Source organism: Tamandua tetradactyla, chromosome 1, assembly GCF_023851605.1.
Source record: "Tamandua tetradactyla isolate mTamTet1 chromosome 1, mTamTet1.pri, whole genome shotgun sequence".
Classification (NCBI taxonomy): domain Eukaryota; kingdom Metazoa; phylum Chordata; class Mammalia; order Pilosa; family Myrmecophagidae; genus Tamandua; species Tamandua tetradactyla.
The window spans coordinates 205411717-205428684 of record NC_135327.1 but is presented as its reverse complement, the minus strand read 5'-3'; the positions used below and the strand labels follow the sequence as shown (position 1 = coordinate 205428684).

Below are 16968 nucleotides of genomic sequence, written 5' to 3'. Positions count from 1 at the left end.
TAAGGAAAGATAACATTAGAGAGGTTTGGGCATCGTCAACAACGGCCTTGTATATTTCCATGACTTTAGAATTCATTCATAAGGCAACTTAACAAAAAGCAATTGAAAGATTTTAAGCAAGGCAGGGATAAGATCATATTTATATTGTAGTAAAATAAATGTGTACATTGGATTATCAGGGACTGAGATTGGAAACTAGGACACCAGTTAGGAGACTATGGTAACAGACTAGAAAGAGATGATTAGGGTCTCAGCTGAGACATTGTAGGAACAGGAAGGAGGGATGGCTACAGGAAAAAATAAGGAATATTATCATTCCATTTTAGTCATTGGATAAGAGAGAAATTAATGCATTTCAGGTTTCTGGCTTCTGTGAGATGGTACCATTCTTTGAAATCAAGTTATCTTTAAAGAGAAATATAACGGGTTTACATTTGGATGTGCTGAGTGAGAGGTCTCTTTGGGACATCCAGATGCAATGGACAGTTGTATATATGGGTCTAGAACTCAGAAGCAAAGTCTGGAAAGGACATAAAAGTTGTGTCAATCAATATACCAATAACTGGGTTCATAGTGAGGGATGACACAACCAAGGGAGAACTTCTAAAATAAAAGGGCTGAAATAGTTTAAAACATTTTTGGTGTATTTTAAATAGCTACATTGTGGGGAAGACTAGCTTTTTTACAGCTTTGACGTTTAGCAGGGCCAAAGTAAACTACTGTGACCTCATAGAAACTCAGCCTTGCTCTTTTCCTTACCTCTCTTTACTTGTGGAAGCTATTGGGAGAACAGTCTTTCTTGATAAACTATGTAGCATTTTGTTGCATTTCTGGAATACTTTTTTATAGACAAATGCTTCATGTTATTTCAGTTATAAGAAATTGGTTTCTATGTTCTAAAATTGTTGTATTATTATTTCTGTAGTCTTATGATTGATCTTATTGAAGTTGAAAAGGAGCGCCTTTTAGATGAAGTAAGTTTCTTTAAGTATTGGCTTATTTAATAAATACTAACTTAGTATCGCTATGCGCCAGAGGAATCTAGAATTGCCACTATGACCCCACCTACACAGTGCAGGAATCCTAATTAGTACTATGTAAACTTAACTTTGCTTAATAAATGTTAGCAATATAGGCCTTTTAGTAAAAACAAAGTGAAAAGAAATTTAAGAGCCAATTTCACTAGTGTTTGAGTACCTACCACATGCTAGAAATTCTTAAAGATATTAAACATAAAACTCTGATTTCATTTTAAATACATTTGTTCTCCTTTAGGAGTTAAGACAGAGATATATGAAAAGCTCATTAATAATAGAAAATGTAAATATAGTTAGACTTAACAGATGAGATGCCACAAAGCAATCTATGAGAAACTGTTATATGAAAGATATGTATATATACAGAGAGAATTTCAGGAAGAAGACACTACTTCTAGCAAGGATATTGCTATCAGAATAAAAAGTATAAAATCTTTCTGGGTTTGGACCTTTGGATTTAGATAAGTGATGCATAATTATCCAAATCAGTATTGCTTATCTGTTGCTTTCCAAGTGTGTGTTTTCATTCCCATGCATGTTTGGCAAATTTATTCAACAAGTATTTCTTTTATACCTATTATGTGCCACATACGTCATATAGTGTTGAACAAAATAGACAAAATCCTTGCTTTATGGCAGACTCTTACCAGTGAATGTTTGGGGCCCATCTTTGATTAATTGTTTTGTGATTTTTAAGCTGAATTAGCTGTAATCTATTTTATCACATGGTATTTATAAATATGAATATGTTAACTTATTTGGTATTGAAATTCAGTATTTGGGATCAATATTTTATCATTTCTTAGCTTACTAAGTTCCACTTTAAAGGAATATCATAGAAGGCTGATAGTACTGTTCAAATCTTTGAGACAATCTCAATTACCTTATCTGTAAAATAGGGCTAATAGTATTACTTACCTTATACAGTTGTTGTTAGGATTAAATGAATTAATATATGTAAAGCATTTAGAATAGTTTCTGGCAAGCAAGAAATGCTATATAAATGCTGGCTGCTGCTATCATTATTTTTAAACATAAAGCCCCCAGACATTCAAAAAGTATAGATCTAAAGATGGCAATATGAAAACTGTTGATGTCTCACAGTTAGAACTTGTGACATTTGGATATGGAGTTTAATTTGAATTTTTGATTCAGGAGAACTTTTTCTAAACTTGCACATTATTTTCTTTTCAGTGGTTCACTCTGGATGAGGTTCCTAAAGGAAAGCTGCACTTGAAACTAGAATGGCTCACATTAATGTCAAATGCTTCACATCTTGATAAGGTACTCTAAAGTGTTTTTTCCTCTTGATAACCAATCACTCCTAATAATTAAAATTAGTCTCTTAAAAATTGTGTTGCTACTCAATGAAGAAAATATATATATATAAGAATAATTTTAAGTATAGTGCTGTAACTTACTACAGTAGCACCAGGGATAAATTAAAGATAATGGAATTTTTAGAAAAGAAATGTGTAGGTCATTAAGATCTGATTTATGAGAGCTTCAGATTTTGAGCTTGGTGTGGGATAGAGATTTAGAGAGCCACAAATCTCCTGAATGTTTCATTTAATTGATCCGTATGGAAGAATAATCTTGTCATCAAAAAGATATTTATTAACCTCTTGCCTTTCTCACCTCTTTCTTTGCGAGAGCGCCCGCATGTCCTGTCACATGTGCTCACAATAAATTTTCTACTTGCTTAAAAAAAGATATTGAGAGAGGATCTAAGATGGCGGCTTAGTGAGGTGTAGAATTTAGTTCGTCCTCCAGAGCAGCTAGTAAATAGCCAGGACAGTAGAGAACAACTGCTGGGGCCACATCAGTGACAGGACACACAGAGTACCCCAATCTAGACAAGCTGGACCAGCTGCAATCCCACCCAGAACTGTGAGTCCCCCAAGCTGCTGAGGCCAGTGCACCTCCCCCACAGGCTGGTTTCCAGAGGGGAAAGGAAAGAGACTTTACTAGCATCAGGGGCTGAGATCAGCCAAGCTCAAATTGTGGAATTAACAAATTCTGACTACTGAAAATAGGTCCCAGTTCAGATAAACTTAGATTATGCAGAGGGGCAGGGCTGCCAGGAAAACAAACAAGCAAAAAAAACAGGTTTTTTGGCTCAGGTAGCACAAAATACTTGGGAAGGTGTGAACCCTAAAAATAAAAGGGGGCACATAGGACCTGGAGATACACAGAACAACATATCAATTTAAGATCTTGATTACCAAACCTGCTGAATGGGGTCCTGCTCTGAAAATGATTTTTTTCTTTTGCTTTGTTTCTACTGTTTAACTGCACAGTAGGTACAACTGCAAGAGTTCTCAGGCTCCAAATGTCCCTTATCACCATTGTTCTTCACCATTTTATTGAAAGTTCTAGCCAGAACAATCAGACAAGGAAAAGAAGTACAAGGCATCCAGATTGGAAAGGAAGAAGTAAAACTCTCACTGTTTGCCGATGATATGATACTATATGTCGAAAACCCTGAAAAATCCACAGCAGAACTACCAGAGCCTTGAAGTCTTGAAGCCTATAGTCTTGAAGACTATAACTACCAGAGCCAATAAATGAGTATAGCAAACTGACAGGTTACAAGATCAACCCTCAAAAATCTCTTATGTTTCAATACACTAGTAATGAACAATCTGATGGGAAAATCAAGAAAAAAATTCCATTTACAATTACAACCAAAAGAATAAAATATTTTAGGAATAAATTAAACTAAGGATACAAAAGACCTATACAAAGAAAACTACAAGAAATTGCTAAAAGAAATCACAAAAAGCCTAAATAAATGAAAGGGCATACCATGTTCACAGATTAGAAGACTAAATATGGTTAAGATGTCAATTCTAACTGTAGAGCTGTGTTCCAGAAGCCATGTTTCTTTAAGATGACCGTATGTTAATATAACTTTTACAAAAAGTGCTTGTGTGATTGTGAAAACCTTGTTCTGATGCTCCTTTTATCTATGGTATGGACAGATGAGTAAAAAAATATGGATTAAAAATAAATAAATAATATGGGGAACAAATGTTAAAATAAATTGGATAGAGGGAAATACTGGTGGTAGATGAGAGAGAGGGGGAAGGGGTATGTTATGGTATGTATGAGTTTGTTTTTTTTCTTTTTATTTCTTTTTCTGAAATGATGTAAATGTTCTAAGAAGTGATCATGGTGATGAATACACAACTGTGTGATAAAAAAAACCAAAGATGTCAATTCTACCTAAATTGATTTATAGATTCAATGCAATACCAATTAAAATCCCAAAACCTTCCTTTGCAGAAATAGAAAAACCAATAACCAAAATTATCTGGAAGGGCAGGATGCCCTGAATAGCTAATATATCTTGAGATTTTTTTTATTTTTATTTTTTTTCTTAATATCTCTTTTTCTGGAGTGATACAAATGTTCTGAAAAATGATCATGGTATGAATATACTACTATGTGATGATATTGTGAGCCATTGATTGTACACCATGCATGGAATGTTTGTATGTTAAGAATGTTCATGTTTCTAAGTTGTTTTGGTTTGATAAGTAAAATAAATAAATAAATAAAAATATCTTGAGAAAGAAAAATGAAGTCGGAGTCTCACACTACCTGACTTTAAGGCATATTAAAAGCTACACTGGTCAAAACAGCATGATACTGGCATAAAGATAGATATACTTACCAATGGAATCAAATAGAGTGTTCGGGTATAGACCCTCTCATCTATGGACAATTGATCTTTGATAAGGCAGTCAAGCCTACACACCTGGGACAGAACAGTCTCTTCCAATAAATAGTACTTGGAGAACAGGATATCCACATACAAAAGAATGAAAGAGGATCCATATCTCACACCCTATACAAAAATTAACTCAAAATGGATCAAAGACCTAAACATTAGATCTAAGCATTAAACTTTTAGAAGAAAATATAGGGAAACATCTTATAAAACTTGTAATAGGAGGCGGCTTTCTAGATCTTACACCCAAAGCATGAACATTGAAGAAAGAAAGAAATGGGAACTCCTCAAAATTAAACACTTTTGTGCATCAAAGAACTTTGTCAAGAAAGTAAAAAGGTAGCCTACACAATGGGAGACAGTATTTGGAAACAATATATCAGATAAGCATCTAGTATCCAGAATATATAAAGAGATTGTTCAACTCAACAGCAAAAAAACAAACAGTCCAGTTTAAAAATTGGCAAAAGACATGAACAGACACTTCTCAGAGCAGGAAATACAAATGGCTAAAAGGCACATGAAAAGATGCTCAACATCCCTGGCTATTAGGGAGATGCAGATCTAAACCACAATGAAATACCATCTCACACCCACCAGAATGGCCATTATCAATAAAACAGAAACAACAAGTGCTGGAGAGGATGTGGAGAAAGAGGCACACTTATCCATTGTTGGTGGGAATGTAAAATGGTACAACCGCTGTGGAAGGCAGTTTGGCGGTTCCTCAAGAAGCTAAGTATAGAACTGCCATATGATACGGCAATATCACAGGTATCTACTCAGAGGACATGAGGGCAAGGACACAAACAGACATTTGCACACCAAAGTTTATAGCAGCATTATTTACAGTTGCCAAGAGATGGAAACAGGTCAGATGTCCATCAACAGAAACAGCCCAGGTGTCCATAAACAAGCGAGTGTCTAAACAAGCTGTGGTATATACATACGATGGGATATTATGCAGCTGTAAGATAGAATAAAGTCATGAAACATGTAACAAAGTGGATGTACCTTGAGAACATTATGCTGAGTGAGATTAGCCAGAAACAAAAGGACAAATACTGTATGGTCTCAATGATATGCACTATCATTAATAAGTGAACTTGGAGAATTTCAGTTAAGAACAGAGTTATCATGAGATAGAAATAGGGTAGAGATTGGGTAATTGGAGCTGAAGGGATACAGAGTGTGCAATAAGACTGATTGTAAAAATTCAGAAACTGATAACACAATACTACCTGATTGTAGCATAGTAATGTAAGTGCTCTGAATGACGCTGAATGTGAGAATGATAGAAGGAGGAGGGCTGGGGGCACATTTGAAACCAGAAAGAAAGAGATGATAAAGACTAAGATGGTAAAATCTAGGGATGCCTAGAGTGTATGATGATAGTGATTAAATGTACAAATTAAAAATCTATTTCTGCATGAGGAAGAACAAAGGAATGTCAATATTGCAAGGTGTTGAAAATAGGTGGTCATTCATATTTTAAAAGTTCAACTTCTGTGTGAGGCTGAAGTAAGAAATGATTATTGGGTACAAAATATATATTTTAACTAGTACATTTCCTAATTTAACGTATATGGACAGTTTAATTGAACACCATAAGTACATGGAACCTTGAAAAGGGCATAAGCTTTTGTAGGTTAGTTCAATGCTAGAGTGATCTGAAGAGTGAATAGAGAAGTATTTGCAAAGTCCCCTTGGGAAAATGGGGAGAACGGGGAAAATTCAGCTTCCCAATTTGGAGAATTCCTGATATTCTCGCAAGCAGTGGAGACAACCAAATCAATAGGCCAAGCCCTCAATCTTGGCATTTGCCCCTAAGAAACTTATTCTTGCAAAGGACAGGTAGGCTAAGCCTACTAAAAATTTGGCCTAAGAGTAACCCCCAGAGAACCTCTTTTGTTGCTCAGATGTGGCCTTTCTCTCTAAGCCGACTCAGCATGTGAACTCACTGCTTTCCCCCCTACATGGGACATGACTTCCAGGGATGTAAATCTCCCTGACAGCGTGGGACAGAAAGCCTGGGATAAGCCAGGACCTGGCGTCAAGAGATCAAGATAGCCTTCTTGACCAAAAGGGGAAAGAGAGAAATGACACAAAATCGTTTCATTGGCTGAGAAATTTCAAACAGAGTCAAGAGGTTATCTTGGAAGTTATTCTTATGCACTATATAGATTTCCTGTTTTAGTTTATGGTGTATTGGAGTGGCTGGAGGGAAGTTCTTGAAACTGTTGAGCTGTATTCCAGTAGCCTAGATTCTTAAAGACAATTGTATAACGATATAACACTTATAATGTGACTGTGATTGTGAGAACCTTGTGTCTGATACTCCTTATATCCAGGGTATGGACAGATGAATAAAAATTATGGATGAAAATAAACAAATAATAGGGGGGACAAAGAATAAAATAAATTGGGTAGATGGAAATACTAATGGTCAATGAGAGGGAGGGGTGAGGGGTATGGTATGTATGAGTTCTTTTTTCTTTTTTCTTTTGCTGGAGTGATGCAAATCTTCAAAAAATGATCACGGTGATGAATATACAACTATGTGATGACATGAGCCATTGATTGTACACCATGTATGGAATGTTTTTATGTCGAGAACATAATGTTGTTTGTATGTTAAGTTTTTACAATAAAAATATTTTTAAAAAGAAGATATTTAGTTATTCTCTCTAATTGCAAAATAGTTTATTTCTCCACTTCTTTGTATTGAGCATAATAGAATAGAATAATATAATCGGATAGAAATATACTAAAATTTTTTGGAAGTATAAGTATTTTATATTCTTGGCTTTTTAGGTGCTAACAGACATCAGAGCTGACAAAGACCAAGCCAACGATGGTCTTTCTTCTGCATTACTTATCTTGTATTTGGATTCAGCAAGGAATCTTCCAGTAAGTGATGCAGTGGTAACTGATATTGGTGCTTATTTCCTTCTAGCAAATCTTGCTTGAAAACCACTGCTCTGTTTAGCCAACACTGTATCAGTTGTTCTTGTCTTGCTTATGTTTTCATGTTCACTTAGTCTAAGAAAATAGCAATGTAGTGATTATAAATTTATATTGATTTCATTAGTATTTTTTATGTGTATAAATTTTATTGAATTTATACAGGAGTTTTATAATTATCTTTACTCTGACATGTTTTTGTGAAGAAATCTCCAGTATACTGGTAAAGAATATAGGGGGAAGAAGCTATTCTGTAGAAATCTCTAATTATTAGAAATTGTTTACCTGAAGGTGGAAATTACATCAATTTGGAATAGGAGTAAAATGAAGCAGATTTTATTACAAACCATTAATTCATTCTAGCTGCATCATGCAGTGGTCAGTTACTGGGACTTAGCAATTTCCAGAGCATGAAGTAGGTGACAGTGATATTATTAGGAAGTGGAAGAGTGATGCTACTGCATAAATATCCTGAGCCTTTTTAAGGTACTCAGTGTATTTCAAGAAGATCAAAAAGAAAAAAGCAATGTCTCTGAATAATCTACTATCAAGCATGTGACTTTCTACAGCTTAAAAGCATATGCTTTGGGGGCGGGCCATAGTGGCTCAGCATGGCAGAGTTCTTGCCTGCCATGCCAGAGACCTGGGTTCAATTCCCAGTGCCTGCCCATGTAAAAAAAAAAAAGCATTGCTTTTGTTTGTATCAGAATTGTTTTCCTCTTTAAAGAAAAACTATAAAACATAGTTTTTATAATGGTAATAACTGTAATCATGGAGAAGAAAAATAACATATGAAGTTAATCATGTAAAGCATAGTATGATCTTCCACTAAAATACTTTCAAACCCTATTATTTAGGGTAATGTTATCATTATAAATGTTATGTTGGTGATGATTTTTTGCGTGCTTATTTACCTATTCAAATAGGTGTCATCCTTGCTTTAATTCATTGTGTTAATGGCCAGTTTTGTTGAAAGAAAGACTACTGCCACCAGATACAGATGTTTTTTCCCTCCCAAGATCGTCCATTGCATATTTCTTCATGCATAGTAAAACTTTCATTCATTCAAGTGTATTTCTAAATAGTATTCAGGTGTCCTTCCTCCTTTTATCAATATTAGGGTTGTATTTAACTTGATGGAGATGGATAAGAAAGCAAAGAAGCATTTAACTCAGTCCTTAATGATACTACATCTTCTACTTTAAATTTTGAATGTTTCGTCTTGGGCTCCTATTATGTTCATCCTCTATAGATTCACCTTAACATAGTTAAACTATATTTCCTTATTGCTTCCGAAATATACACCCTAGCATCTTGCAAGTTTTAAAGATTGCACATTACTTTGGCCTTGCTCAAATATGAAATAAATCTACTTTTGCTCAAATATGAAGTAAATCTACATCTGTCCTTTTATTTAAAGTTATTAACAATTAAAACCTGACTGATCATTTAATTTCTTCCTACTGGGAAGAAACTCAGTTGTATGCAATTGTACTCTTTCTTTCAATGAAGGTTTCTTGACTGTTTCTTCTTAAATTTTTACATTTCTCATAAATATTTCTTAACCTTTTGGCCAATCTTCTAGTCTAAAGTCTATCATCTATTATAATTTCATTTGGGGGAAGTTGTTTCACTCTTATTTAATCTATAGATTTTCTTGTATGATAAAACTTTTCGTTTTTAACCAAAATGTTTGTTAAAGTGTTTTATAATGCCTGATAGAAGTGAATTTGTTTTATATTTTAGCATGTAGAGAATAGTATTGGTGAATTAGGAAGAAAAGATTAGGTCTCTCATTAGAACTGTGTATTTTGTCACATTAAATTGAAATTTTAATAATGCCACATAATCAAAAAAATTAAAGTGAATCTGTTAACCTGTTTATTAAATGAGCACTTTGTGCATGAAGTATGTTATGGCTGTCAGAGGCAAAGAATTTGCAAAACCACTGCCCTGTTGGGTGTTTATTTTAAAACAGGAACATTGGCTGACTAATTTTCACTATGAGTTATGGTAGAATTCTTTGACTTGACCTTTGCACTCCTATTTATTAGTGCTTTTGTGCATTCATTTATCACAATCCATCATTCTTTGCTTTCTCCTTCCATTTTCACTTTCCTAAGAGTATCTACGAGGGAAACTTTGGGTGTGGCTACTTAAAAGAGAGGAGAGCATCGGGACTAGTATTTTGTGAAAATACTACCTCAGTCTATAGAGCACTATTTGTGAGTTCTCTAGTGTTCTTTCTTTCTATTTTTAATGGAGACTGCCAGAATGTGGACTAGAACTTCTAATGCAGTCTACGCAATGGTGGAATGACTTGGCATGCTTTTTTTTTTTTTGCCTTGCATGATTTCGGTTACTGTGTTTATTCTGTGCTTGTTTTGAAAAATTTTACACTGCTGTTACGTTGGTAAGTACATCTGATGATGAGATGAACAAACCTAGTGAATCATTATGAGAAAGCCTTAGATTCCTAAATTACTGGCCCATAGAAAGATCTTCTGAGGTAAAAATAAAGCTATAAAGATTAAAATTGATTTTCTTCTAGTTCATCTCAATGTGAGATGTACATATTTCTTTGTAAGCTTTCAGATAATTTTCTTAAACCTACTGTCTTCTCCTGACAAAAACAGAAGTTTTAGAATTTATTTACGCTACGCTGATGTCTGGCACATTAAGGCCCTACCTGTGCAGTCAGCTCTCAGTTATCCATTGCAAGGAGCATATGAATATATGAAATTCATCTATTTATTAACCTGAAAATTTGCCTTCTTCCTCACTATTTAAAGAGAGCTGCTAAAATATATTGTTTTTATGGCTCAGCTTCTTTTAAGGAATTTAGGTATTTCCTCGAGTGGATAATTGAGTATTTTTAAACCCTTATTTGGGAAGCTGATTTTCATCTCATAATCTCTGTTTCCCTCTGGTCTTTATGCTATGGCATAAAGGTATTGTTCTTGCTACTTTTAGTGGGTAGTTATTTTCACATACTTTGGATTTAGAGAAAGTCACTGAGAGCTTAGTGTCAGTAGTCAAGAAAGCAGCCCTTCAGATTTAATTCAGTAATTAGTGAGATTCTTAAAGTTCATTTGGCCTTTGAGTCTAGCTATGATAGTATTTCACAGTTTTGAAGTACTATCATAGTACTTTGAAGTACTATCATACTACTTTGAAGTACTCATAGTACTATCACAGTTCTACTTCCAAAGGGATTCCCACATACATGCATTCTCAGTTTATTCTTATTTTTTTAAAAATGAGGTTGGTAAAAACTTGAAGTATGGGTATTTTGCTTATTTTATGGATGAGAAAAGTAAAGACCCTGAAGGCTTAGGTCAGCTATTCAGTGCAACACCAATTGTAAGTGATAATCATGGTCTCTGACTAGCTCGACTCACAGCTATTTAAGGCCTTTATCACTTTTTTAAAAGTAGCTCTCTACTTCAAGTATTTCTTAGTGGAAAACTTCATTATAAACTAGTAAAAATGGCAATATGATTCTGCTGCATAAATTCTGTCAGTCCATCTCTGATAGTTTTCTAAGCTTTTTTTCTCCCATCATAAAAGGAAATTTTTCTGACATTTTTTCACTTGATTATTTAAATTACTTTATAATATTTAGCTATTTTATTCTTGGTAATAAGAATATCAAAATTAATTTTCCTCCTGCATTTTCTAAATCAGATACTGTACTTTATATTCAGAATATATTCCTCAGACAAAGTATTCTGTAAAATAAATTTGAACAAATTGATTGCTTTTTTTTTTACCCATTGGTTTTCAGTACGAAATTAGATCATTGTTTTCTCAGTCTTCCCCAAAAGAATGAGATAATTGCTCTCTTACTTTCTACTTACTCAGAAACACATTTAATTTTCAACTCAGTGAAATGAATGCATTACACGAACATTCGCTATCTGAAAACTCTTAAAACAACAGGAATTTCTCCCACACTGGAAGTTCCCTCTGTATAATTTAGACTATTAGCACCTTGTTCTCCTTTTTCTTTTGATGAAATTCTGGGGCTTGAATTTCAGGCTTGAACAATACTATTATTGTTCTATAACCCATGATGACCAGCTTTAGAATCCTTATTACCCATCTTAGGAATTTTATATAAATAATGATTAACATTTATTGAGTACTTTCTAATAGCCAAGCAGGGTTCTAAAGGCTCTACTCATTTAATCCTCAGAACATTATTTTCATTTTACAGATAAGGAAACAGATGCAGAGAGCTTAAGTATCTGAGATTAGAGTTCCAAGCCCTGTGGTTACTAAGTAGCAGAGCTGGAGTTTGAACTCAGGCAGTGATGACCCCAGAGTCTACATTTTTGACCCCTCCTCTCTACTTTATCCTATTATAAAGTGAATTTCTTCTCACTTTAATAAGTTTATAAATCCATAGGTCTGCATATGAAGTTTTCCCAGATGATTGCTATAGTTATGAATTATATGGTACTTATACCTTAACATCTACTTTGAACATAATAATATTAGCTATACAATAGTACCATGTAATGAGATTTTAGGCATGATGCTTCTAGGTGCTTTGTATAAGGTATTTCTGGCTCTCATTAAAGAAAAAAGTATATGTGACTAATACCACTCCATTTATGGTTAATCGATATGGCTTGAAAAATAAAGTCATTTTCTCTAAGGCCTCACCTATTTGACACCTGCAGTGGCTGCATTTGAATGAAATCTGGTCCATCTGACTCCCAGGCTTGTACAGCTTGTCACAACCTCTCACTGCTCCTCTTTGCATCACCCTGATCCCATATACAGCCTCTTTCCTTGTTTTACCTTTACTGATACATATTAAATTATATATGTTTAGTACAGGTCATATCTATCCAAAAGTTAGCTTCAGTGAAAGGTTCTAAGATACCAAAGTTCTTAGGATATCTGAATATCAATCCTTATACTTCAGAGAAATCATCTCAAACTTACTCTGCAACAGCATTATCTGGGAAGCAGTTAAAAAATACTCACGTCTAAAAATTCTTTTACAAAAAAAAAAAAAAAAACTCGTGACCAGGCTCCACCCAGAAATTGATTCAGCTGGTATATATATAGTGCGAGAAGGAGCTCACAAAACAACTCTTGTTGTTTGGGGTCAAGAAAGTAATGAAGTGGGAAAAAGTCAATAAAAATAGGAAGTAAAACCCATAATAATAGAAATTTAAAGCCAGAAGGAGCTTTTGAGATGATCTAGATCAACTTCCACATTTTATAGTGAGAAGGAATGAGGGACATTGTAAAAAAGAATTGGCCGTCTCTACTATGTTTTTGTGCTGAGAAGGTAAATTTCAGAAGGAATTTTACAAGATATGAATTGATTTGAGAGCATTTGGGTAACTAGGACCCATTAATTTGCACTTTAGATAAAACCTTTAGTTTAATTATAGTTGATTTTTTAGGGGGTTATTCAAGCAAAGAGCACTAGATAAAAAGAATCCTTTCCTAGTGTCACTTTTGTATTTTTCAAATCCCAGAGGACAAGTCTGGAAAGAGGAGAGAAGGAAAAATTTTAAAATAGTAGCTATAGAGGATAAGAAAATGTGTTTTGAAATTTATTGATTTAAGGTTTATTCTAAGATGAAATCTTGAAGAATTTTACAAATGGCTTTTACTGTGTCTGTGTAATTCTTGTTAGTGGTTTTTATTTAAAGACTTTTGGGGGGTGGCATTTCTCATAAATTTTCATGTCATTAACCTTACATAAACTCCTCATTGCATGTTTTATTAACACTTGGTATATTCATTTTCTTCTGACTTGAAAGAGTAACCCATTAGAATTTAACCCTGATGGCTTGAAGAAGGCTGCAGTTCAGAAAGCTTTAAAGGTAAACTAATCCAGTTTTCCATTAAGGTCACAAAGTTAATTAAAACATGTTGAAAGAGATGATACTTCAATTATCACAAGTTTATTCACAAGTTACCTCCCATATTAACACAGTAATCAGTTGCCTAGTTGGAGAAATACTGCTTTTATTACCCAAGAATACATACTTAGGAGGGTTTACATCAATTTCTAAGGTAAATTTTTAAAATGCAATATAACGAACTAGATTTCTCTTCTATCGGCCTTAGATATGCAGCTATCTCTAAGGTGGTTCTAAACCATTCATATTTTAATTGAATTGGAATTTATGAAAATGGTGAAATCCAAGTTCTATTTAAAATCTTAGTTTTTAGATTATGACTTAAAAGTATACTTTGTGAACTATGAATATATACAATCAAAAACATCACCTCTTCCAATATGTTGAGTTAGGGCCATCTCTGAGTAAGCAATCTCATGGCTTTTGGTACTGCTGGGCTTGGATAGATATATCTTTTGAGAAGCTTTAAATTTATTTGATGAGGTATATTGAAAACTAAGCTCCACTTCTTAAAATATGATATAAACATGTATTTTTGGCTAAATTATTAAAAGTTTTCTATGACTTGATAATGTTTTATTATTTTTTCTCCTATTTCTTTCAACGTTTTAGGCTTAAATATTTGGGGGGAAATGTGAATGTAATTGTAATACAAAGGAAATGGGAATGGTTTTAACCGGTTTGAATAGTACAAAGGCGTTAGATTTCAAGAGTGAAAAGAGATGGACAAAGTCTCCTTTTTTAATGTAATATATATTGATTCCTTTCATCATCTTAGTTGCATAAATAAATACTAAGGAAATAAGAGATGGTTTAGTAGAGAATTACTCTTTTTGGGTACTAGTAAGTACAATAGTTGAAATGACTGTTTCCACCAAAACACTGAAAGGAATTCAGATTCTTTCATCACTCATCTTGGTTAAGAACAAAGGCTCTGATATCAGACTGTCTTGGTTTGAATCTCAGTATAGCTACTAAACTGTGGGGTCTACAGCAAGATAGTTGATACTCTGTTTTATTATTTTTATACAAAGTAATAATACAGTCTTTGGATTATTGAATAAATAAGATGATGCATATTAAAGTGTTAAATGTAACTAGGATAATAAATGTATTATAATTGCTATGTGATTATCTCATTTAAGCCAGAGTTCTGGAAAGTTATTATTCCCTATAGATAAAAACTGAGGTTCAGATAGATGAAATGTTTAGGTCTCAATAATTACGTGGTAAATAAGTGGTAAATTCAAAATGGTCTGATTTAAAAGCTCACATTTCATTATACTACACATATGCCTCTGACTTGTAGTATAGACTACAAGTCATAAAACTTTAAAGAGTTTTGAATAATGTGTCATGATAGAAAATTTGGACAGTGATTTAATCTTATTTCATAGCATCTAAAACTTCATCCATTTGAAGATGCACCATTTTATATATCACTAAGGAAGAAAAAAGTACCAGTTATGCTTTGATAGTGTTTATTTTATACTTATTGCAAGAATTTTTAGATGTAGGATGGACATAGATTTTTATCATGTCACTCACATGCACATATAAAAAGAAAATATAAGCAAAATAAATTAGAAAACCCTATCACTACTACTTTCTGGCCAAAAGCAGGTGTTTAATGTCATCACTGTAAGTTTCATTCTGTTTTCAGAGAGGTTAAAAAGTGAAAAAAAAAATGTCTTAAAATTGAGAAGATACAGTAAATCTCTAGAAATGGTCACTCCTTTAGAGATGAATTAAATATTTATATTAGTTTAGAGAAAAGCTTAGTTTCTGTATCAAAGACCCAAAAATAGCAGTAGTTTAAGAAAGACGGAAGTTTATTTCTCTCTAGTATAACAGAATTGAGTATGAGTAGTCCAGGTTGCATTGTGTTGGGGATCAGGGCTCTTTCTGGCCTTTGGCTCTGGCATGCTCAATACCCGACTTCTATGTCATGGTCAAAGATGGCTGATTCAACCCAGTTAAAAGTATGGGAAAGGGGGAAGTGGAAGTCATGCCCATTCATACGAGGACAGAACTTAGTAACATAGCCACACCTAACTTCAAGGGAGTTTTGGAAATACAGTCTTTATTACTAGAGGGCTTTTATCCAGCTAAAATTTGAGGGTTCTAATATGAAAGAAGGAGAAAATGGATTTGGGTAAACAATTAAGTAGTCTGTGCCACAGTAGCCTATATAGCATTGGATTTTTTTTTTAACAGTATTTATTTCATTTTGCAGAGTTCATTCACATCAAAAAGATGAACCCGAAAATAGTTTATCGCAGTAGGTTTGAGCTAGTAATATTTTATTCCAATAACCATATGATTTTGACGTATATTTCTGTCATTGCTGCAGTGTTGAAGATTGCACTCTAAAATTATTTAACTAAAAAACATTTTTGTGACCTTGTAGTTAATTTCCACTAACACAGATATTTAACTGCATCTTCTTGTGGGGCTAAGTTATGAATAAACCTCTTGTTACATTTATGTTGTGTTTTACTCTCTTTTCCTTTATCAGCTGTCTGTGCTAAAGTATGCTTCTTACTGTTTTTTCTTTTTCCTGACTTTTTTGTTACATTTACATCTTCTTAATTTAATGTGATTTTAAATTGATTTTTATTCTTCCAGTTAAAATTACTTAGCAGCTGGTAAGCAAGATTTGATATTTGATATGTGTTTGAACAAAGAATATTAGGTAAATAGTGTAAAAACATGTATCTAACACTTTATAATATTTTTATTACGATAAACAGAGGAATTGTACATCTTTTTGATTTGTCCTTTCTCATGTATTTTTCTGTTTCCATTCATTGCACTTTATTTTGTTATCCCAGTAAATAAGTTTTGAAAACTATAATTAGCATTAAAGATTTTCAAAATATTTAAATTTCCAATGTAGATTGCTTTAAAAATAAAAGACATTAAAAAATTCCTACAAAGTTTTATTTATTTATTTCAAATAGATAAAATTATAATTTTGGAATATGCTTAGCAATTGTTTTCTAATGAAATTGTTTCCAGACATTCCCTGTAACTTATCAGCAGTGATTAGACATGCCTGTTAACAATAAGTCAATAAATAGCAATAAGTCAATAATTTCATTTTCGGTAAGACCCATTTCAAGATGTGTTTGTTTATTTTGTCTATTACGTGTTTTGTTTTTCATAGTCAGGAAAGAAAATAAACAACAACCCAAATCCTCTTGTCCAAATGTCAGTTGGGCACAAGGCTCAAGAGAGTAAGGTAAAGTACTAACATTTTTAACTAATTTTCAGTGATATTTTCAGATATTCAGACTTTTCACTATTACCAGTCTTAAGTATGGAATGTCAAGTTGCA

General features: G+C 33.3%; 1 protein-coding gene across 3 annotated transcripts in view; it reads left to right on the top strand.

Annotated features, from left to right (window-relative positions):
* The window catches only part of ESYT2 (extended synaptotagmin 2), a 97304-nt gene that overhangs the window by 60862 nt on the left and 19474 nt on the right, over positions 1-16968 (top strand). For 2 of the 3 annotated variants that reach the window (XM_077151632.1, XM_077151647.1), the window contains exons 11-15: positions 926-974; positions 2232-2321; positions 7588-7683; positions 13527-13589; positions 16798-16872. In XM_077151632.1, coding sequence (XP_077007747.1) covers positions 926-974; positions 2232-2321; positions 7588-7683; positions 13527-13589; positions 16798-16872 — 373 coding nt within the window. The remainder of the gene's footprint in view (positions 1-925; positions 975-2231; positions 2322-7587; positions 7684-13526; positions 13590-16797; positions 16873-16968) is intronic. The other variant, XM_077151641.1, reaches the window with a different exon arrangement.